The following is a 24617-nucleotide window of genomic DNA, read 5'->3' on the forward strand; positions in this document are numbered from 1 at the left end:
ACAGGTTTAATTGGATTAAACTTTAACGAAGGCAAAAGAGTAGCAGAACAGGTCGGCAATCAGTCTAGCATGCAATGAAATTAACCGTTTGTGATCAGTGAGGGTTCAGGACTAAGTGCATCATAGACAAGTTTCTCTGATTACATCAGTACATTTGATTTGCTCTTGGCAATACCTTTCTGCTCTAATGTGTTATGAATATAAATTACAACAGAAAAAAAAAATCTCTGTTCAAGCAACATATAATTCTGCCTTGCCATCAATGAACAAGCTCATAAATTCCTCCCCATCTACGGTCTCCTTTTCAATGAGAAGCTGTGCCAACTTGTGGAGGATATCGATGTTATCTGACATGATCTGCATGGCCCTGGAATAAGCCTTCTCCACAAGCTCCCGCACCTCAGAATCCACCACATCAGCTGTTGCCATGGAATAGTCCTTCTGAGATGACATCTGAAGGGCCAGGGAAACCAAAGTTAATCTCAGCCACAATAGGCAAATCAGGGAGCATAAATTGGTAGGGCTTGAGAAAATGATATGGTAATACATTTTACGCAAAAGTGAACATGGGGCTCTGCGTTGCCCTATCAGGGAGCCTGTGGGTTGGATTCTAAACTGCTGTGGTGATTTCTTGTGTGATTTTCAATATATCAGCACTAAAAGCTGGCATGGGCATACCTGCTGGCCCAGGAATGGATTTCCACCGGGTCCCCCAATGGCTACCTGCCCGATCTTTTTGCTGAAGCCAAACCTCTCAACCATTTGCCTTGCCACGCGCGAAACCTGCATGAAGTCATTTGAAGCTCCTGTTGTCACATTGTCTTTTCCAAAGATCACCTCTTCAGCTACCCTGCAAAACAGTGAGCATAAATACATGTGATGATGCATGTTAATATTCAGTCGCCAGAGCTAACAGCAAAGGCTGGAAAAGGAATAATTACTTCATTTCAAAACCAACCTTCCACCAAGGGCAACAGCCATTTGGTTCTCAAGGTAACTCCTGCTATATAGTCCAGATTCAAGCCTTTCTTCACTTGGAGCAAAGAATGTTAGTCCACCAGCCTGACCTCGAGGAATGATGGAGATCTTGGCAACAGGGTCATATTCAGGCATGAGTGCACCAACAAGGGCATGCCCAGCCTCTGCATGGTAGAAGACATGATTTATTCACTAGAAACATAGGAAAAACTCTCAAGGAAGAAACTGAGTTGACGAGAATTTACCATGATATGCCACCAGTTTCCTCTTCTCTTCTGATACAACTGCATTTTTCTTCTCAGGCCCAGCAATTATCCTCTCCAGAGCATCAGAAATCTCATCTTTACTTATCTCCTTAAGGTCACGTCTGGCTGCAATAATAGCTGCTTCATTCATCAGGTTTTGTAGATCAGCTCCTGTGAAACCAGGAGTTCTCCTAGCAATTTTCTCAAAGTCTACATCCTTCGCAAGCGCCTTTCCTCTAGAATGCACCTGTAAAATGGAGGATGGATTTTAAATAATTCTAGCAAATTCCCACGAAGACAGGATCCATTAGATTCTTAAAATTTGAACCAGAAAAGGCCAGTGCTAGCATGACTACTACTATACAAGGCCACAATGCATTTTCTATGTACATCCTAGAAACCAAGAAGAAAATATACCAGACTAATACCATATGATTATAATGCCCATACATTCGCTTACCCTAACTATAATATATACTGGGTGCCAATAGAATAGTAGCACATAAGAGGCATGCACAATTTTGTGCTACTTCTGCCGACCTGTATCACTGCATATTAATTTGAATTGACGTGTATCAAAGTGATACGTATTGGAACAAACCGATATATAGCAGCATGATATTATATTCTCTTTCCTGTTTAATACTTGTGCCAGCTATATTCGAGAGTCTTGCTTCTAAATGGTAGTCTATAATTCTTCTTTTTGTTGTTCTTCAGTTCACTTTAAGGCTCTACCTATATGTGCTTCCCACAGTTCTGAAAATATGTGCAAGTTCTAGAACACGTTGCTGTTATGTAAACATGTTTATCCCTTCCCTTAAAATTCACATCATGAACTTCAATCTTATTTTGTATTGTTGACATGTGAATATAGTTGTGAAACCGCTTGACAAATATCTCAGAATTATTCACGCATACATTAAACAACAATCAGCGCATATCTGGGATAATTTATTATTCTGCATTCCTATATATTAATAAAAGAAAGTTTTTATCTGTTTAAAGAAATATCGATAAGCCAGTGTGAAATTAGTTACAATAAATCAAATAAACCCGTGTATCTTTGTGTGTGAGTTGTGCATATTTTAATATGCTGGCATATTTTCCATGTAGGTGTTCATTGAATGTCAACACATTATAGCATTATGCGCATGCTGTGCCATGATCTGACAAGCACGGGCTTGTAACAAGATAACTTTTCCCTCGACTATCAGTTAGCAATAGAAGAGAATGATGTTCTTAATATCCTATTATCCTTGAAATGAATATACGGCATATTATTCTTTAAGAAAAAAAGAGAGGAGTACATTGTAAATTCTGTAGCACAAATGAAGCTTATAAAAATTGCATTAAATTTTTACATTCAATCTTGAAATCACAAAATATTTCAAGAAATTATTGTGACAGCATAAGGAAATAGCTCATGCAGACCTAACCAAAAGTAGGAAGGGCGTGCACATGAACACTGACAGATAACTCCATTACAAAATAGGGAGTATCGCCAAATCATTATGCCAAGTAACCGACAACTTGCACATGTGCAAGTTGTGGTCATTATTACATGACTTATTCTGGACACAATTATAAAATGCACGCTCAAATACTATTAAGTCTTTCACTTAAGCTATGCAATGTATCCAATTGATCAGAACACAAAATGTTGCTGCATATTTGGTCAATCATAAACTAGACAGAGAAATCTGTTGGTGCTCAACCAAAGCAAGGTAAGAAGTCTAATGTTTTCATCCATGCAAAGAATAGCTGAAGGAAATAAGCACCAAATGGTAGCATAAGGTGTCAAAAACTTTGCTTCTAGAGATCGGGAGGTGCTAAAGAAGTCTCGCTCTAAGGAGCACAATGATTAGTAGGTGAGTTGAACCACAGGACCTTTTGGTGAAAATACCAAGACTACATGACAAGGAACACATGACATCTGCCCAAGATCAAATAAACTCAAGGAATCTGACTCAACATATAGAAAAGATATCCTAGGGAGCCTCATGATCAAACCTCATTCTGTTGTTGATGAAGGTAAACTCCTCTCCACTATTTTCACTATTACCTAGTCAACATTATTTGCCTTAGAAGTTATATAAAAGACTTGAGTCATCTGTTTAGAGTTGTCTTCAGGTATATCACTCTGAGTAGCTTGAATTTGAAGCTGATTTAGATAGCTGGCACTTAGAAAAACGGATCTCTGTTGTATAGAATGCATCTACAGAAAACAAATATCAGATGTTAAATAGTGAAAAGTTTCCTGTGCCATTTTCTTTATAGTTACATTTAATGCTTGAAGAATATGTGTATACAAAACGAGGCATGAATTCAGAATACGACAAACCAATATAGGATTTCTAGTTGAAGGTTGAAAGTCCCAAAATCCAAGTGTAGATGTGGAGCAAGATTCTAGAGTTGGTGAGATATTTAAAGTAGAAGATTGCTGCAACCAGGATGCTGCATTGCCATATCTTCCTACTCGAGGTCAAATTCCTAAATTGGGTACTGTTCCTCATTTCACTATTTCTAGCCAAGAGGTTGAAAAAGATGTTTTCACCTCCCTACTTTTATCAAAATTCAAGAGCAACTACATCACTTAAAAAATTTACTAAAAAAAAAGAGCACAAAATAGGAATTCCATTTGGTTTTCAGATGCCGAGTGTTAAATAAGTCAATACCAAATGGAATATAGTAAAGGGCCATGTCTATCCTTATATCCAGTCATATTGCCATTGGAAACTTCCCATAGGACAGCCCTAAGACTTTGAAATGTTCCCTCTTATATGTTGTAGAATAAGCAGGACTATGCTACACGATAGTTAATAGCATCATTAGTCTAGATAGTCAATCCCCAGTTTGCACTAGTCAAGTTACATTTCAAGTTCCGCATATGCAGTCTAGTGCATCTAACCCAAACATTGGTTAGTCTTTCCCTTTATCGATTCGGATTATCTTTAATTTGATCAGTGATATTCTTTGTTGCAATAACTCCCTAACGAGGGCTAGACATAATCTACAAGCATATTTCTGGGTATATGAGATTACAATAACTAAAAATACTTATGTCTAATCCTTTTTCAACTAAAATCATGCAAACATGCAATATACTTGCAACTAAACCATCATTCCTAATTTCGACAAGTTACTGAATGATATGAAAACTAGACAAGATGGTTTCCATTTCCATTGAGATGTGCAAAACTCAAAAAGAAACACCAGTCGTTTCCACTGAACAATGTGGCGATGCTGAAAAAAAGAGAGTGCCTTGAAATTCCAATTGCAAGAATGCTGTAAAACTGGAACAAAAAAAGTCATGAAAGATCCTTTCAAATGTAACTAACTGAACATACTAACCTGCAAAATCTTGACTCTGCCGGCGACGTCAGGCCTATCGACGGTGACCTGGCGGTCGAACCGGCCGGGCCGCAGCAGAGCAGAATCGAGCACGTCCGGCCTGTTGGTGGCTGCAAGAACGATGACCCCACTGTTCCCCGAGAAACCATCCATTTCCGTCAAGAGCTGATTGATAGTCTGCTCCCTCTCATCATTCCCACCTCCGAGACCGGCACCGCGCTGCCTCCCCACCGCATCAATCTCGTCGATGAAGACAATGCAGGGGGCTTTCGACTTGGCCTTCTCGAACAAATCCCGGACCCGAGAAGCTCCAACTCCCACGAAGAGCTCCACGAATTCGGAGGCGGCGCAGGAGAAGAAGGGCACCCCGGCCTCGCCGGCCACGGCCCGGGCAAGGAGAGTCTTTCCGGTGCCGGGAGGACCGACCAAGAGGCAGCCTTTGGGGATCTTGGCGCCCAAGGCGGTGTACTTGTCGGGGTTCTTCAAGAAATCCACGACCTCCTGGAGCTCGAGCTTCGCCTGGTCGGCGCCGGCGACGTCGGCGAAGTTGACGCCGGTCTCCGGGACCTCTTGGAACTTAGACTTGGAGCGGCCGAAATCCATGGGGCCACCGAGCCCCCCAGGGCCCCCTCCCGGGCCGCCCTGAGCGCGGCGGAAGAGGAAGAAGAGGCCGGCGAAGGCGAGGAAAGGGAAGAGGAGGTTGCCGATGAAGGCGAAGAGGCCGTTGCCGCCGTCGCCCTCGGAGACAGAGATGTCGACGCCGTTCATGGCGAGGATGTCGATGAGGTCGGGGTCGTTGGGGACGACGACGGTGGCGCGGCGGCCGTCGACAGCGGTGAGCTGGAGGGCGCCGCCGTCCTTGCTGAAGCGGACACGCTCCACCTTGCCCTTCTTGACGGCGTTAAGGAACTCGCTGTAGCGCCACTGGGAGCCCTCGGGGAGGTCCGGGGACGTCTGGGGCTTGGGGGCGGTCAAGAGGGACTGGGAGAAGGGACTCGAAGGGGCACTCGGCTTCGTGGCGGACTCCAATTGGACGGGAGGGGAGTCCGGGGGAGGGGATAGGTCGTCGGCGAGGGCGGGTGAGAGGGGTTGCTGCTGGGCGAGGGTGGAGAGGAGGAAGGAGGCGACGGCGGCGTTCACGGAAGGCGTTAACTCGGAGTTCGAATTATTCTCGGAATTCCTGGATTTCTTATTCCGGGGAGGGAGGAGGAAGGATTGGACGGAATTGGGCCTTGTTCTGGGATGATGGAATAAGTGGGGGACAAACGCTTTGGTTTTGGGTCTTCTGGGGTGGAGTTGGGTGCCTCCGTAGAGAGTAGAAGAGAGGAGGGGATAGCCTGTGCAAGCCATTGATAGGGTATTTTGGTGCTTCGTCAGACTCTGCTCAACGGGAGTGGGACGAAGAGAGCAAGGGGACGAGAGGGAGAAATATAAAGTGTGATTTGGAACGGTGGGATTTAGTTCCACGTGGAGCGATTTGTGTCCAATCGTCTTGATATTTGGAGGTCTTGGATGGGAAAAAATGGAGGATTTTTAGAGGAGGAGAAGAGCCGCCATCGCTACCGGAGTCGGTTCCAGGAGGAGAAGAAAGGCAGTCAAATGGGCTACGATTCATCAATTGGAGTGGGCTGGACCCGAACTGTAGGCCTAGTAGTAGTTAGGCCTGGGGGCCGGCCCATTTTTGAATCCCTACTTTCCTTTATGATCATCATACTCGTAATCAACTATCAGGTTTCTAGGAATTTCCAGTTTAGTTCTGAGAATATCATGAACTCTACCCAAAATTGCCAGTGTCCCTTATGTATTTCCCATTTCCCTATCTTAATTGATCATCGCAAATCTAGTTTTATATGATTTTCTAATCCAATTAATGTTGAAATATGAGGCATAGGCACTTCTGTACTAAGATTCTTACATGTCTCCTCTCTTTTCAACTATTATCCTAAATATAGCTAAAATTCCAAATATAATTTTTTATTTTTTTCCTACTCTTTAATTTTTTTGTAAGTGTTTCTTATTAGTTCCCAATAATTTTGGTGGCTAAAATATTGTGAGCATATCCCGGTTGGTAGAAGGGCTTTCATTATGATGGACTGATTAATTTGTTAATGTTCCTTTTGAACATTAGTCTTCTAAATTAAAAAATCTCTCCTGTATTAATTAATAACATGTTCTTTTTATCCGACAGATTCCATAAGGATGCCTTCCCAATTGTATTGGATTGAAAATAAATTTACGGATAATTGCTTTTCATACAAATGAATTTCATTATGATTTCTAAAATAATTGAAGAATTATTACATTGTGCCCCTACACTTATACATATATTTTCATGTTTTTATTGATCATTATATATATATATATATATATATATATATATATATATATATATATATATATATATATATATATATATATATATATATATATATATATATATAGCCATCCCATGACCCAGGTGAAACCTAACTAACTAAATCTCCGGAGAGAAGAATATTTTCTTGCCCATGACTCATAATATATTTCTGCTTAAAAGTGGATTATTTAAGAAACTATCCATCAACTACTACTTTCCATGCTGACCTATCTAGTTGATAATGCGAACTTTGGAATTTTCTGACAATGAGTAAGTATATCGAATCTGATCTAGTTTTCAGTTCTGCTATTTTCACTTGATTCATTGGTCATCTTCCTAAGTTGATTAACTTACTGTTTTCAAAGCTGCACTCAAATGGACCACCACTCAAACTTGATCAAGTCTACATTGGATGATGGGAGTCCTAAATCAATGATCCAAGTTATTAGATATAATATTCCATCTTTAAACTACTTACATACCAAAAATCATGTAATTTGGAGACCACTACCCTATATATCAAGTAGTCAAAGAAACATGTATCATTTTATGTTATTTAAACTATCCATTTTTTTTTACCACTTAATGCACTAGTTAGAAATCTCCAAATCATATGATATTTGCTTTATAAGTAATTAATTAGAAATGATAGATCACATTTAATGGCTTGGATTATTAATGTATAATTACTATAATCCTATCTAGACTTAACATATCCGAATGGAGATCCAATGTAGCCAAATCTCTCTCTCTCCTCCACCCCCCCCCCCCCCTATATATATATATATATATATATATATATATATATATATATATATATAGCCAAATCTTATCTAGACTTTAACCTCAAATGCATACCAAGATTTTTTATAATGAAGGAACTAATTGATCAGTAGTGGTCGAAGGTTATGCTCCAAGTTGGCATCATGCTCAGCTTTGCCTAAGATTTTTATAATGAAGCAATTTGGCTTGGTTTCCAGTGGTTTGCTGTGGCTGGGCATCGTTATCACTTGGCTTAGGCATGCTTTATAATTCAATTCAGAATAATCGATTTTTATAATAAGCATATAATAATATCTTCAATTTGGTAGCTCATGCATACATATGTATATATAAATTATAGTATTCAGTTTATATCTATATTTAAATTTATATTTATCAAATAAAAGTCATTGAATATGAATATATTAATACCCAGTTGAGTTTCCGATGTGTTTTTAAGTCTGGTGGCTTAGTTCACAATCCTGAGATATTTTTTTTTGCTAAAGAAAACGTTAAAAGTTCTGTAGTCAACCACTTGAACGAAAGTGTGAATCGAGAACGAGAGAGAAACGGAGGAGTCGAGAGAACCATCCAAATAAAATCCCACGCGCCGAGTGGAGACGTGGCCTCCTGCTTACGTTTCCTCGCGGCAGCCCGACATGATGCCACGACTGAAGTGCCACCTCCGTCTTTTTTTTCCTTCTTCTTCTTCTTTTCTTTTCTTTCTTTTTTTTTTTTTTTTTTGTTTAAGACTGATTCTTCATATGGTATATATGTACAAATATACTCAATAAAATCAAAATACACTAACTCACGGAGTGCCAGTGACAGCTTCCTCTCCCTTAACCAAATGATACATCCTGAGTGGTGGGCCGCGTAGGCAGCCATCCGGTCGGTCGTTCCATTGGCTTCTCTGAATATATGCTGGGCCTGGAAGGCCCCCCCATCATCCCTATGTTTTAGATCATGTGGTAGTCTGTACTCTCACCCTTCGGCCCTTCCTGAATCTATCCAATAACCGTGGTCGAGTCGTCCTCCAAAATGATCGAACTGGCTTGTAGTACCATCCGTGCATATCGAAGATCAGCCTAGGCTACTCGCAACTTTGCCTCTGAGACCGACGTGTTAAACAACCAGCAGCCACCTGCTACCATCATCCTAAAGTGCGGATCTCGTCTAACAAAGTCTACACCGTCCTGCATATCTTCATCCAATATTGATCCATCGAAGTTCCACCTACCATTTTTTGGGTACAAATCCAAGATAAAACCGAAACATACGGAGTCGACTTAGTTGACGAGAAGTCCGTCCTTTCCAATTTTCCTCCACCGGCGCCTACGGTAAGGAGCCGCCTGCAATCGTCTTCGTGTCGGCATTCAAAGCCTTTAACTTTGTCTCAAGGAGAAAGAGTTAATAAGACAACTGCAGGCACGGAAGTCATCACAAAATCATTACAAAAAATCATCTTTCGTAAAGTGCTAAGATTTTAAATTAAAAAAAGTAGAGTGCTACGGTTTTTTTATCCATCTCATCTTAAATTATTAAAATTTATCAAACATAATTTAGAAAAATGCTATGCTCACATTAATTCGAACCATTCACAACATATAAGTTACATCATACATATATTAGCTGATAGAAGGTAAAATCATTAAACCATATTTGCTAATATATGAATGACAATTTGACAAACACCTATACCCTCAAGTCAACAACTTAAAAAAAAAAACAAATTAAAAATTCAAGGACCTATAAAATATTTTAAAAATAAATTAAAAATCTACAAAAGAGTGGTGCAACGAGCAGCAGAAAATGATCATAGTATAGGATGAAGAGGTATTGTGATTTACCCAATTTCAATCACTAAGCAAAATTCGGTGACAGGATTTGGGCCTCGGTCTTTGGGGATTTGGCATCCAACCGGCATGAGAAGAGGACCAAGGGCGGAGAAGACTAATGGATGATGGAGAAACTAAGAGTTATACAGGGGAAAGCAAACTAAGAAATAAAAAGTTCGATAAGGGAAGGCAAACTAAGCTGGGCATCATACTCGAATAAAATTGGTTTGGTTGGGAACTTTTTTTTTTTTTTTTTTTTTTGTAGTTGTTGCTGTGTTTCCTTTTTGAAATGGGAAAGCTAATAGAAGACGCTATAGAAGGCATTACTCTAATCATAGTTTATGCAAACATGGATTATTTAAAAAGATTGGAAAGTGGAAGCAACTGACTTACCAAAATTCTCGGAGTGGGATTGGGGGATCCCGCAACTCATGCAACTTAAGACTCAAGAGGATACACATCAATGTTGCTCCGCCCCTTGAAGAGGATAGATGCTGACACGTTCCTTAAATTAGAAGTTGTGAACTTTTTTTTTCTTATTTGATGAAAGGGGAGCCTGAAAGGGCACCCAATTTTGTTTGTAAATTGTTAATTTTATTTAAATTGGGACTATAACACCTAATTGACAGCAGTTTAATAAAAATAGCAGCATCTAACATTGCTATCTAGATCACATGGAAGGTGACTCATAGATTAATTTTTAAGGAGCAAATATGATGCGAAACAAGGACAATTAACTTGGGATATTGGAACATGGCAAGAAAAATACTCTCCATAAATAATGGTTATTAATGGAATATGTTGCCGCTCAAAACCTGTTCTAATGGACGAACTGCTCTGCTTTGTTAGGCTAATGGAGCGTAGTATGATACTGGAGCTAATTTGCAAATATAGAAAATGATCAGGGGGTCGCCGAAATGTGTCTGATTAGGAATTCTCCCATGCTTAAGTTAGGAAGAGTTTTGAGAGGAAAATGTAAGATGAAAGAGAGATAAAAGAACAAAAGTATCGTATTCGGATTTCCCATCATATCTTAGGGATTCGGTGCCTAATATTTATAGAGGAGAGGATGCAAATCTGCGCAATTAGAAACGTGCGATTCACAAACAAGCAGTTGAGCTCTTCTCATAACCGCTAATTGGGGTAGTTAGGATATTTGCTTTTCTTATCTGCCGATGCGGTAAGTTACGATATTTCTTTTTTGGGCATATTAAAATTGTGCCTAATTGTAACCGATCATGCTAATTATTCAGAGACTTGATTGGCCATTAGTTTCAATTAAGTTATCAAGCGAGATTTTAAAGACGACAAATTGGGGCCTCATTAGAAAGGCCGATGATCTTAGGAAACAGACATTCTTCGAACACTGAAGAGGATACAGTCTTCGAAAGAGGAGAAGTTTTTGCTTCCTTTTCTGCATTGAATCCGCTCGATGATCTTATAACCAAATGGCGATTTGGCGCATTAAGCTGTAGGTTGATAAATTAGAGCGCCACCTAATGCTTCCAAGTTAAGGTGACGATTTCGAATGCTCGGTGGTCCACCAAACAGGGATGAAGACAAAAACCAGAGACGACTCAGGACATATGCCGTATACTGGATGACATTCAATGCGCATGAGCCTAATCCAGAGTACGTTACCCATGTTGCAGGTAGCCTTCTCGGTGCGAAACAAATAATAAGATTACAACAAGATAAGCACTACATGTATCATCACCCCACCCACCTTGCCGTAGTGAACACGAAATCAACATCAAGACCTGGCGACGCGGCGTCCATTGACTACTCAAAAGCACAGAAATTCCAGCAGAAGCTTCAAAGCGATCGCCCGCCTCTGGTCATTTGCTGACGGAACCAATACGAGGGATAGAGATAAGGTTTAGTTCCTGCTCCATTCTCTATATAAGCTCTCCCCCTTCCACACCCAAACTCCTACAACAAAAATAAGAGAGTCGCAAGAAGATCACAGAAATGAAGGTCTGGTTGTTGGCAATACTTTGCGCGGCCTCCATACTCGGCAGCCTCGCACAGCAGTGCGGCAGCCAAGCCGGGGGGACGACATGCCCCAATGGGCTATGCTGCAGCCAGTATGGCTACTGTGGTTCCACCTCGGCGTACTGCAGCACTGGCTGCCAGAGCCAGTGCAGCGGCGGCGGTGGCTCAACTCCCAGCCCAACCCCTAGTGGTGGTGGCTCGGGTGTCGCCTCTCTCATCAGCTCGTCACTGTTCGACCAAATGCTCAAGCACCGCAACGATGCGGCCTGCCAAGCCAAGGGATTCTACACTTACAACGCCTTCATTACCGCGGCGAATTCCTTCGCTGGCTTCGGCACAACCGGGGACGACACTATTCGCAAGAGGGAGATCGCCGCTTTCTTGGCACAGACCTCCCATGAAACAACTGGTTAGCTCTACTTTCTCGTAAAATTCCGGACTTCATTTGTGTTCCTTCTCGTATCTCGTCGGGTGATGGTGCGCGGTGCTGTTTTATTTGGTTAGGTGGGTGGGCAACTGCACCAGATGGCCCGTATGCCTGGGGCTACTGTTTTAAACAAGAGCAAGGCAACCCCCCGGCTTACTGTGTCCAAAGCGCACAGTTGCCCTGTGCTGCAGGAAAGAAGTACTACGGCCGAGGACCAATACAAATCTCTTAGTAAGTAGTTTACGACTCCTTGGTCCATTTCTTTCGCTAAACAAGAAAGAACTTAGCCCGATTAATATAAGGAACTAGCTTGCTTAACATGCATTATCTGAAGTTTAAATATGACAAGCTCATTAATTACCCTGAAAGAAATTAGGCTGGATCAAGATATATATCTTGCCATGGATCAGCAATTGCGACATGTTAGATATTTTTTATTCTTTGAGAGACGAAGAATTATAAATGTGAATCCTTCCAGCAACTACAACTATGGACCGGCTGGTAAAGCCATTGGCCAAGACCTGCTCAACAACCCGGACTTGGTCGCCACCGACCCGGTCGTCTCCTTCAAAACGGCGTTATGGTTCTGGATGACCCCACAATCCCCAAAACCTTCGTCGCATAATGTCATCACCGGGCAATGGACGCCGTCGGCAGCCGACCGAGCGGCGGGACGTGTTCCGGGATATGGGGTCATCACCAACATCATCAACGGTGGGATTGAGTGCGGCAAAGGGCAGGACAGCAGCGTAGCAGACCGGATTGGGTTCTACAAGAGATACTGCGACATACTGGGAGTGAGCTATGGAGACAACTTGGACTGCTACAACCAGAGGCCTTTTAATCAATAAGTTGCATAACAAAAGCGTGTAATAATAAAGACTTGGCAGTAGCACTAAATAAATCAGCTGTCTTTGAGATCTGAAATACTTGGGACGGCATCATGGCGGCTGTGCCATGCATTAGCAAGTGCGGAAGTCTTAAGGAATTAAGTTGACGATAAAACGAAGAGAATAAAAGAACGTTTGCTCAATTGTTCGAGGGGAGTATTCCATATCTTTTTTTCTTTCCAGAACAAAGACTTTTGACTTACTAATTAGGCATGTATCCATATACATATTCGCTTCGTTGGCGAGTTGGGTGTGGATTTTTTCATTGATTGGGTTAACCTTCGCCAAGTTCCATCCATTGATTAACGTTAGCAAAAATATGAAACAAAAATGAAAAGAAAAAAGAAATCCATTCACTGCTACGGTCTGGATTTAAATCTCCGAATGAAAACATGTTATGTCTCGTCTCTAAAATCGAACCATCCAACTATGAATTTCTCCTATCGAGGCCAAGAGGGTCCAGTGTTTGAATCTGTACCGTCTGAAATCGCCCGTAATGATGAGATAGTCGATGCGTTGAAATAACTGCCATGCTTTCAAGTTAGGCAACAGACAATTCAAGGAATGCTTGGGTGAGGACCACTGGAACGGGCGTATATCAGCATATATTAATATAGAATCTATCAACGAAGAAAGCACATGGGAACAAAAGCTAAATTCTCAAAGGCCACGTGCTCGCTCGTCTCAAGTCCCTACTTTATCTAAATATCACAAATTGCAACATTGCATGACTGCCCTTGTGAATGTCAAGTAGAGCTTAGGCTCCCTTTTTTCTAATTTGTCCTTGAAAGCATCCAATAATTTGAAAAAAAAAAATGCCAAGCATTTGTATTTTCTGAATATGCAACATATCCTTATACTTTCAAATAAAGAAAGATGAAAACAATTTAAAACTTATAATCCAAGAGGAAATAATTGATAACACAATTTAAAACTTATAATCTATTATATGGGCAGTAACTAATTTAATGATTCAAGAGCAGTTTTTTTTTTTTAAAAAAAGAGAAAGTACCATGCCCTTTATTTTCAGTTCACTTTTATGGATAAAATTCACTAATTTTAAATAGCAACAATCCCTGAACAATCCAAACCAACTAAATCTCCGTCTCCAAAATTTTATCTTCCTTTCCCCAGCCTCTTGCCCTATTTTTTTTTAAGAAATTTTTTTTTCTCTATTGTATTTTCCAAAATAAAATAAATAATACAATTTTCTTAGGATTCCTCCTCACACTTTCCTCCATCCACACTGCGTCGCCGACCTCGTCTTCCGCCGGCCGGCCTTCACCAGGCACGGCATGTCCACCAGCGTCACCATGCAATTATACTACAAACACAGTGACATGCTCAATGGAATGGTCGCCGTCGGGCTAATCCTAAACTCCATCAAGTAATTGTGCTGTAGATGGAACACCCTGATCGCCCCCACCAGCACCATGTCCATGAACGTCGCCGAGACATCGCTGAAAAACTAGTTATTATTCAGATACAACCTTTCTGCCATCGCCGGAGCCACCGGCACCGACAAAGATCTTCTTGCCATAAGTAGCTTTTGATGATCTTCTTCCGCTTCTTCCTCTTTTTGTGCCGGCCGACCACCGTCGCCGGTGGTTCCGTGGCTAAAGGCCGCCATTGCCGGAGCTCAAACACCTTTGGCAGCCATCCCCACCCCCGAAGGGAGAGAGAAAGAAGAGAAAGAGATAGGAGAGAGAAAGAAGAAAGGGAAGACTTGAGATCGAGCTCTCCCCTATTTGGGGGAAGAATAAGAGAGTCTTCCCTTTCTTCTTTCTCTCTCCTATCTCCTTCTCTCTTCTCTCTCTTTTGGTTTCTCTTTTTTTTTGTTTCTCTCTTTGCATGATTCAATGGACCCAGCTAGAGGGTCCTAGTGTTCTCATTGTAGACCCAGGTTGAACCCCAATAGAGAATTTTGGACTAGTGTTGCTGCAGCCACCCGTCGCGGTAGCTTTACCCCGACCATCATTGAGTGCCGTTGGACTCTATCATCATGAATCCCTATTGTGTTACCTGAACTATGGTCCAATCTGTTTCTCCTGGCTTATAGATCCACAATAGCTGCTTCGGCCTCCTCTAGCTTCCTGAATATGTTTCCCACCTCTTTCTGATTTCAGCGTCTCAAGCGATTAAAAAAAAAAACTCCTTTGCTGGGGGGGGGGAATTATTGGCGGAGGCCGGTGTGGGCCAAGTCAGCAGGGCTCACTTGCTGGGGGGCAATTGTTGGCGGAGGCCAGTGTGGGCCAAGTCAGCAAGGCTTGCTCACGGCGGATGCCGGTGTGGGCCAAGTCAGCAGGGCTCACTTGCTAGGGGGCGATTGTTGGCGGAGGCCAGTGTGGGCCAAGTCGCAATCGAACGCCGGGGGGCGCTTGGGATGGTCGATTTAAAGATCATGGTTAAGCCTTCACTATCACCTGCAGATTTTAGTGAGATGGCAGCACTTACGGTCCTAGCAGTGGTATCAAAGCCAGCGTCACGGATTCGATTCTCAGGATAAGCGATTAAAAAAAAAACTCCTTCGCTGGGGGAGGGGATTGTTGGCGGAGGTCGGTGTGGGCCAAGTCAGCAGGGCTTGCTTGCTAGGGAAATTGTCGGTGTAGGCCGGTATGGGCCAAGTCAGCAAGGCTCGCCCGCGGCAGAGGCCGGTGTGGGCCAAGTCACAATCGAACGCCGGAGGGCGCTTGGAATGGTCGGTTTAAAGACCATGGTTAAGCCTTCACTATCACTTGTAAGTTTTTGTGAGATAGCAGCGCCTACGGTCCTAACAGTGGTATCAGAGCCAGCGGCACAGGTTCGATTCCCAGGATAAGCGATAAAAAAAAAATCTCCTTTGCTGGGGGGGAATTGTTGGCGAAGGCCGGTGCGGGCCAAGTCAGCAGGGCTTGCTTGCTGGGGGACGATTGTTGGCGGAGGCCAGTGTGGGCCAAATCAGCAAGGCTCGCCTGTGGCGGAGGCCGGTGTGAGCCAAGTCGCAATCGAACACTGGGGGGCGCTTGGGATGGTCGGTTTAAAGACCATGGTTAAGCCTTCACTATCACCTGCGGATTTTAGTGAGATGGCAGCACTTACGGTCCTAGCAGTGGTATTAGAGCCAGCGGCACGGATTCGATCCCAGGATAAGCGGTTAAAAAAAAAACTCCTTTGCTGGGGGGGGATTGTTGGTGGAGGCTGGTGTGGGCCAAGTCGTAATCGAATGCCGGAAGGTGCTTGAAATGGTCGGTTTAAAGACCATGGTTAAGCCTTCACTATCACTTGTGGGTTTTAGTGAGATGGCAGCGCCTACGGTCCTAACAGTGGTATCAGAGCGAGCGGCACATGTTCGATTCTCAGGATAAGCGATTAAAAAAAAAAAAACTCCTTTGTTGCGGGGGGGGGGGGGGGATTGTTGGCGGAGGCCGGTGTGGGCAAAATCAGCAGGGCTCGCTTGCTGGGTGGCGATTGTTGGCGGAGGCCAGTGTGGGCCAAGTCAGCAAGGCTCGCCTGCGGCGGAGGCTGGTGTGGGCCAAGTCGCAATCGAACACCGGGGGGCGCTGGGATGGTCGGTTTACAGACCATGGTTAAGCCTTCACTATCACCTGCGGGTTTTAGTGAGATGGTAGTGCCTACGGTCCTAACAGTGATATCAGAGCAAGCGGCACGGGTTCGATTCCCAGGATAAGCGATTAAAAAAAAAAAACTCCTTTGCTGGGGGGAGGGGATTGTTGGCGGAGGTCGGTGTGGGCCAATTCAGGAGGGCTCGCTTGCTGTGGAGGATTGTTGGTGGAGGCCAGTGTGGGCCAAGTCAGCAAGGCTCGCCTGCGGCGGAGGCTGGTATTGGCCAAGTCACAATTGAACGCCGGAGGGCGCTTGGGATGGTCGGTTTAAAGACCATGGTTAAGCCTTCACTATCACTTGTAAGTTTTAGTGAGATGGCAGCGCCTACGGTCCTAACAATGGTATCAGAGCCAGCGGCACAGGTTCGATTCCCTGGATAAACAATAAAAAAAAAACTTTTTTTCTTAGGGGGGAATTGTTGGCGAAGGCCGGTGTGGGCCAAGTCAGCAGGGCTCGCTTGCTGGGGGCGATTATTGGCGGAGGCTTGTGTGGGCCAAGTCAGCAAGGCTCGCTCGCGGCGGAGGCCGGTGTGAGCCAAGTCGTAATCGAACGCGGCGTTTGGAATGGTCGGTTTAAAGACCATGGTTAAGCCTTCACTATCACCTACGGATTTTAGTGAGATGGCAGCACCTACGGTCCTAGCAGTATTAGAGCCAGCGGCACTGGTTCGATTTTCAGGATAAGCGATGAAAAAAAACTCCTTTGCTGGGGGGAGAGGATTGTTGGTGGAGGCTGGTGTGGGCCAAGTCAGCAAGGCTCACCTGCGGCGGAGGCCGGTGTGGGCCAAGTCACAATCGAACGCCGGAGGGCGCTTGGAATGGTCGGTTTAAAGACCATGGTTAAGCCTTCACTATCACTTGTAGATTTTAGTGAGATGGCAGCGCCTACGGTCCTAACAGTGGTATCAGAGCCAGCGGCACAGGTTCGATTCCTAGGATAAGCGATTAAAAAAAAAACTCCTTTGCTGCACAGGGGGGATTGTTGGCGGAGGTCGGTGTGGGCCAAATCAGCAGGGCTCGCTTGCTGGGGGGATTATTGGCGGAGGCCGGTGTAGGCCAAGTCAGTAAGGCTCGCCCATGACGGAGGCCGATGTGGGCCAAGTTGCAATCGAACGCCGGGGAGTGCTTGGGATAGTCGGTTTAAAGACCATGGTTAAGCCTTCACTATCACCTACTAGTTTTAGTGAGATGGTAGCACCTACGGTCCTAATAGTGGTATCAGAGCCAGCGGCACAGGTTCAATTCCCAGGATAAGCGATTAAAAAAAAACTCTTTTGCTGAGGGGAGGGGATTGTTGGCGGAGGCCGGTGTGGGCCAAGTTAGCAGGGCTCGCTTGCTGGGGGGATTGATGGCGGAGGCCGGTGTGGGCCAAGTCGCAATCGAATGCCGGGGGGCTTTTGGGATGGTCGGTTTAAAGACCATGGTTAAGCCTTCACTATCACCTGCGGGTTTTAGTGAGATGGCAGCGGTCCTAACAGTGGTATCAGAGCAAGCGGCATGGTTTCGATTCCTAGGATAAGCGATTAAAAAAGAAAAAACTCCTTTGCTGGGGGGAGGGGATTATTGGCGGAGGCCGGTGTGGGCCAAGTCAGCAGGGCTCGCTTGCTAGGGGGATTGTTGGCGGAGGCCGGTGTGGGCCAAGTTAGCAAGGCTCGCCTATGGCGGAGGCCGATGTGGGCCAAGTTGCAATCGAACGCCGGGGAGCGCTTGGGATAGTCGGTTTAAAGACCATGGTTAAGCCTTCACTATCACCTGGTTTTAGTGAGATGACAGCGCCTACGATCCTAATAGTAGCATCAGAGCCAGCGGCACGGGTTCGATTCCCAGGATAAGCGATTAAAAAAAAAAACTATTTTGCTGAGGGGAGGGGATTGTTGGCGAAAGCCGGTGTGGGCCAAGTCAGCAGGGCTCGCTTGCTGGGGGGATTGGTGGCGGAGGCCGGTGTGGGCCAAGTTAGCAAGGCTCGCCCGTGGCGGAGGCCGGTGTGGGCCAAGTCGCAATCGAACGCCAGAGGGCATTTGGGATGGTCGGTTTAAAGACCATGGTTAAAGCTTTACTATCACTTGCGGGTTTTAGTGAGATGACAGCGCCTACGGTCCTACCAAAATGTAAGATAAAAGAGAGATAGAAGAACAAGATTATCGTATTCGGATATCTCGTCATACCTAGGGGATTCCATGCTTAATATTTATAGAGAACAGGTTGCAAATCTCTGTGATTAGAAACATGCGATTCACAGACAAGTAGTTGAGCACTTGTCATAATCGCTGATCGGGGCAGTTAGGATATTTCTTTTCAGGTGCACCGTGCCGGACGTGTTTCTTATCTGCCGATTTGGTAAGGTATGATATTTCTTTTTGGGTACATTAAAATCGAGTTGTAATTGATCATAGATGTTATTCAAATACTTGATTGGCCGTTAGTTTTACTAAGCTAAGTTATCAAGCGAGATTTTAGAAATGACGAATTGGAGCCACATTAGAAAGGCTGATGATCGTACGGAACATATGGTCGGTGGCACATTAAGTTGTAGGTTGATATCTTAGAGCGCCACCTAATGCTTCTAAGTTAAGGTTGTGATTTCGAATGCTTGGTGGTCGACCAAACAGGCATGAAGACAAGAACCAATGGATGGCATTCAATGCGCATGAGCCTAATCCAGAGTTACTAGAGTGGCAGAAGCGCGTACGTTACCCATGTTGCACGTGGCCTTCTCGGTGCGAAACAATTAATGAGATTACAACAAGATAAGCACTACATGTATCACCCCAGCCACCTTGCCGTTGTGAGCAAGATATCAACATCAAGACCTGGCGACGTTGCGTCCATTGACTAGGTCAAAATCACAGGAATTTCAGCAGAAGCTTCAAAGCGATCGGCCGCCTCTGGTCATTTGCCGACGGAACCAAGACGAGAGGTTTAATTAGTTCCTGCTCCATTCTCTATATAAGCTACCCAAACTCCTACAACAAAAATAAGAGAGTGGAAAGAAGATCAAAGAAATGAAGGTCTGGTTGTTGGCAGTACTTTGCTCGGCCTCCATACTTGGGAGCCTCGCACAGCAGTGCGGCAGCCAAGCCGGGGGGACGACATGCCCTGATGACCTATGCTGCAGCCAATATGGCTACTGTGGTTCCACCTCGGCGTACTGCGGCGCTGGCTGCCAGAGCCAGTGCAGCGGCGGCGGCGGCTCAACTTCCAGCTCAACCCCTAGTGGTGGTGCCTCGGGTGTCGCCTCTCTCATCAGCTCGTCACTGTTCGACCAAATGCTCAAGCACCGCAACGATGCCGCCTGCCAAGCCAAGGGATTCTACACTTACAACGCCTTCATTACCGCGGCGAATTCCTTCGCTGGCTTCGGCACAACCGGGGACGACACTATTCGCAAGAGGGAGATCGCCGCTTTCTTGGCACAGACCTCCCATGAAACAACTGGTTAGTTCTACTTTCTCGTAAAATTCCGGACTTCATTCGTGTTCCTTCTCGTATCTCGTCAGGTGATGGTGCGCGGTGCTGTTTTATTTGGTTAGGTGGGTGGGCAACTGCACCAGATGGCCCGTATGCCTGGGGCTACTGTTTTAAACAAGAGCAAGGCAACCCCCCGGCTTACTGTGTCCAAAGCGCACAGTGGCCCTGTGCTGCAGGAAAGAAGTACTACGGCCGAGGACCAATACAAATCTCTTAGTAAGTAGATTACGACTCCTTGATCCATTTCTTTCGCTAAACAAGAAAGAACTTAGCCTGATTAATATAAGGAACTAGCTTGCTTAACATGCATTATCTGAAGTTTAAATATGACAAGCTCATTAATTACCCCGAAAGAAATTAGGCTGGATCAAGATATATATCTTGCCATGAATCAGCAATTGCGACATGTTAGATATTTTTTATTCCTTGAGAGACGAAGAATTATAAATGTGATTCGATCGAATTGAATCGTTCCAGCAACTACAACTATGGACCGGCTGGTAAAGCCATTGGCCAAGACCTGCTCAAGAACCCGGACCTGGTCGCCACCAACCCAGTCGTGTCCTTCAAAACGGCGTTATGGTTCTGGATGACCCCACAATCCCCAAAACCTTCATCGCATAATGTCATCACCGGGCAATGGACGCCGTCGGCAGCCGATCAATCGGCGGGACGTGTTCCGGGATATGGGCTCATCACCAACATCATCAACGGTGGGATTGAGTGCGGCAAGGGGCAGGACAAAAGCGTAGCAGACCGGATTGGGTTCTACAAGAGATACTGCGACATACTTGGAGTGAGCTATGGAGGCAACTTGGACTGCTACAACCAGAGGCCTTTTAATCAATAAGTCGTATAACAAAAGCGTGTAATAATTAATAAAACTGTAAGGCTACTTGGTCGTAGCACCAAATAAATCAGCTGTCTTTGAGATCTGTAATATATAGCTGGGACAGCGACATGGCGGCAGTGCCATGAACAAGTACTGGGGATCTTATCTTGTAGCCTTGGTTATGGAAGTCCATGGAAGTTTACATAAAAGTAAAATAATAAAAGAAAGTTTGCTCAATTGTTCAGGGTGAGAATTCCATATCTTTTCTTATTTATTTCCAGAACAGACTTTGGCTTGCTAATTACGCATGTATCCATATATATCTTCGCTTCGTTGGCGAGTTGGGTGTGGCGATGAGTGTGATGCTTGAATTATTTCATTGATTGGGTTAACCTTCGCCAAGTTCCATCCATTGATTAACATTAGCAAAAATATGAAAGAAACATGAAAATAAGAAAGAAATCCATTCACTGCTACGGTCTGGATTTAAATCTCCTAATGAAAACATGTTATATCTCGTATGCAAGGATCCGAATGCAAGCATACAAGCTCGGCCCATGCTTTGTATGAATTAGTGCATACTGAGGTATGGATCTATTAGAGTTGACTATGGACTTTCTGTTTGAAGAGGACGCTAGAGCTTAAATGAAGAAAATATGTAAGAATCTATGTGAGCATGTGCTATATCAGCTATATACTGGATAGATCTGTATATCCAATTAGTGGTTTTACTGATAATGCATGATATCTTGTAAACACACTAAATATGGCTTGCACTTGTCCATGGCAACCTCAAAAGTATCCGAAGTCGAGTCTGGTTTATATATGGTACCTCAGGTTAGTTTTCTGTTTAGTGTTATTGTCTTGGATTTCAATACTAAGCAAGATTTCAACATCTAAAATGCTTCAGTAATTAAATCAAGTTCCAGAACGTACCTTGGGACGCTTGCTGTGGACGCCGAAGAGATGAGCGAACGGCAAACCGGCGAACGGGCGAGGGCGAAGTGCGGTGAAGGCGACGTGTGGGTGAAGGCAAGGAGTTAAAGCGGAATAAAAGAATAGGAAATTAGGGTTTATTTGGTTTCTCACACGTTCCTACATGCATACTTTTTTTGACTAAATTTTTTTTAGTCGCAAGGTGAATCTTTAGGGACCAAAATTTAGTCGCCAAAAATTTACCTCCAGCCCGGACGAAATACTGGACTCGTGCCAACTTGGTTTTGTTTTTCCGTGATCAAATATGCATTTAGTTGGTGTAGGACAGTCATTCAGTAACTAACAAGGATGCGTGCAAATTTATTTCTAAGCGGATTTTCAATCCTGCCCGTAGGATGTCCAAAAATTCTATATATTTTTTAGCGGATTTCCGTTCCCACGTCCGCATGCCGCGTATCATGTCGATCCGTATATTTATTTGATAAGGAGTCAAGCACCGAGCTCGAACTTTTAAAATTATATTATAATAATAAAAATAAAAAAGAATTTAAGTATGAAGAAAAGTTGTGGGATTGAGATTCAGTCGAAGAGACGAGGATATGCCTAAGTGAATTAAGGTGTTAAACGATACCGTTGGAAAATAAGCAGTTTTTTTTTTTTTTTTTTGAACTTAGAAATTAGCATCTTACAGGGGCTAATACAACATCTTTTGGTTTTATGGAAATCTTCCACCACCAAAAGTTTGGTCACTAAAAAACTCAAACTTTCTGCCCAATTTTTTCATCGGAAAAAGCCGCCATTCGTAAAAGTTTTCCTGGACTAAATTTTTTTTTGTCGCGGGAGGTGAACCTTTAAGGACTAAAAGTTAGTCGCCAAAAGTTTTACATCCAGCCCGCGCGAAATATTGGACTTGTGCCAACTTGGTATTATTTTCCGTGACCAAATATGCATTTAGTCGGTATAGAACAATTATTCAGTAACTAACAAGAATGTTTGTCGCAGATGGCTTTATCTGCAGCGACCAAACTTTAGTCGCCAAACATTTTACCTCCACCCCAACTTGGTTTTAATTTTCTGCGACCAAATATGCATTTAGTTGGTGTAGGATAATCAATCAGTAACTAATAAGGATGTTGGTCGCAAATAGCCTTATTTGCAGCTACTATTCATTTAGTCACTGAAAGTGGTTGCTGAAAGTGTATTTTCTTGTAGTGTTAAGAGATGTATCTAAGAAGTTCACCCTCTGGATATATATAATCCCATTGCTTCCTCTTTCCTGGCATCTTCTGACATGTAAAGAATCCAAGCGAATAGTGCAAGGCAGCAGAGTGATTTTTTGAGGCGACTTTTTCGAGTCGCCGTGCATAATATTTTTTATACAACCCCAGAAAGAAAAACTTAGGACTTGTTTAATTCACAGAAAAAAAGAGAGGAGGAACAAATGAATAGACTACCATTAGATACAGCGATAAATACACCAACCCACCCACCTTACCGTAGTGCGCACGCGATCGATTTCAAGACTCGGTCGGTCCCGATACTCCACTAACCGGACGCTGCGTCCATTTTCCCTGAACAGTGAAGACAATCCAAGCTTCAGAGATGTCCCTTCTTTTTTTTTTTTTGGTTATAACATGTGAGTATAAACCGATCTTATCCCCGTTTATTTACGTTTCCCTCGCCATTTCTTGACCACACCAAGATGAGAGATATCTAGTTATTTAGAGTGATAGAAATATCAGAGCCCTTTATTCTGATGATCGCATCTTCAGAGCCACTCGCTCACATTTGCACCAGAGATTGACATTATTATGGCTACGAGAGGATCCTGAGCCATCGGATTGAGTCAGGTTCAGATCGGGTCCATTCGAGTCTGCATCATGTTTTTTTTATTTGCCTTATTAGTTGCTTTTGTTTGAGTCGATTTGGTTGTGTTTCTGTTATTTTGGAGTTGATTTGGTTGTTGAGTCAAGTGATTGGATCAATTGATCAATGTAAGACCTAATTATAAAGATCCAATTTTGGGTGAGATCAATTGGTTTAATGGTCTAATGTTAATAAGGTTTAATTTAGTATGTAATCAATTAATTGAAGGGTCTAAGTTTGGTTAGTTGTTAATTGTTGACTTGGTCAATTCATGATGTAAGACCTATATAAGGGCTACCCTGCTTATGAATTAGGAGAATTGAATGACTGAATAAAAAAAAAATTCTAGCCTTCTTTCCGTTTCTTCTTCTTCCTCCTTCTCTTTTTTATTTCCTGCGTCTCTATAACCTGTTATTCCTGCGTCTCTATAACCTCTTCTTCATCCTCTTCCTCTTCTTTTTTCTTCTTCTCTCTCCTTCTTGCAGTGGTCCGCCATCAGCTTGGTATCAGAGCTCCGTCCGTCATCACAAAGTCTTTTTGGTCTTTAAAGATAACTAGCCTATTACCTTACAACAAACTTGCTTGGATTAATATTTTCGGCTAAGAATTAAGATCCTCCATACTGGATTACCCATTTGGACCCGCAGGCCCGCAGGGGAAATCACTCTGACTGTCCTATTCCGTGAGGACTGGCAAGTACTGAGGCCCAAGCCGCTCTGACTCTTCCCGCAAAACCTTCAGATCTACCCCCCAATTTATGAACGCTAATCGAATCATCCCCTTTCCCCTCTCCTTCTCCCCTCCCTCGCCTCTATCTCCAAAACACAAACCCTAACCCTAACTCTCGCTCGAATCCATCCAGCCATGGGAAACTTGAAGGTGAAGAAGGTTCGCAACAACAAGCGAAACAACAAGAGGTGCAACCTCGGTCTCAAGCCCAAGAAGGAGTAGAACCACCCCGCCGCCGCCCACAACCACGACCTCGTCCTCTTCAGCGCTGAAAGCGACAGTGCCTCTAGCGGCCGGGGCGGTGGCGGGGGCTCCGATGACGATCCTTGACCACTTGCCCAC

General features: G+C 43.7%; 3 protein-coding genes across 3 annotated transcripts; 2 read left to right on the forward strand and 1 right to left on the reverse strand.

Annotated features, from left to right (window-relative positions):
- Positions 1-45: 45 nt before the first annotated feature.
- Positions 46-5991, reverse strand: LOC103723060 (ATP-dependent zinc metalloprotease FTSH 1, chloroplastic-like). Its single transcript, XM_008813860.4, has 5 exons — positions 4575-5991; positions 1224-1470; positions 959-1142; positions 679-850; positions 46-453 (listed from the first exon to the last, which is right to left on the reverse strand). Exons 1-5 carry the CDS (start codon positions 5922-5924, stop codon positions 232-234), a joined length of 2175 nt encoding a protein of 724 aa, XP_008812082.2. The 5' UTR covers positions 5925-5991; the 3' UTR covers positions 46-231.
- LOC103723070 (chitinase 1-like) lies at positions 2286-20988 on the forward strand. Its single transcript, XM_008813877.4, has 5 exons — positions 2286-2292; positions 3636-3638; positions 19424-19879; positions 19975-20128; positions 20390-20988. The coding sequence occupies exons 3-5, from the start codon at positions 19447-19449 to the stop codon at positions 20760-20762; spliced, it is 960 nt and encodes a 319-aa protein (XP_008812099.1). The 5' UTR covers positions 2286-2292; positions 3636-3638; positions 19424-19446; the 3' UTR covers positions 20763-20988.
- Positions 11471-12985, forward strand: LOC120104412 (chitinase 1-like). The gene is made up of 3 exons (XM_039115502.1): positions 11471-11934; positions 12030-12183; positions 12431-12985. The coding sequence occupies exons 1-3, from the start codon at positions 11502-11504 to the stop codon at positions 12801-12803; spliced, it is 960 nt and encodes a 319-aa protein (XP_038971430.1). The 5' UTR covers positions 11471-11501; the 3' UTR covers positions 12804-12985.
- Positions 20989-24617: the final 3629 nt, after the last annotated feature.

The sequence above is a fragment of the Phoenix dactylifera genome, chromosome 18 (genome assembly GCF_009389715.1).
Source record: "Phoenix dactylifera cultivar Barhee BC4 chromosome 18, palm_55x_up_171113_PBpolish2nd_filt_p, whole genome shotgun sequence".
Classification (NCBI taxonomy): domain Eukaryota; kingdom Viridiplantae; phylum Streptophyta; class Magnoliopsida; order Arecales; family Arecaceae; genus Phoenix; species Phoenix dactylifera.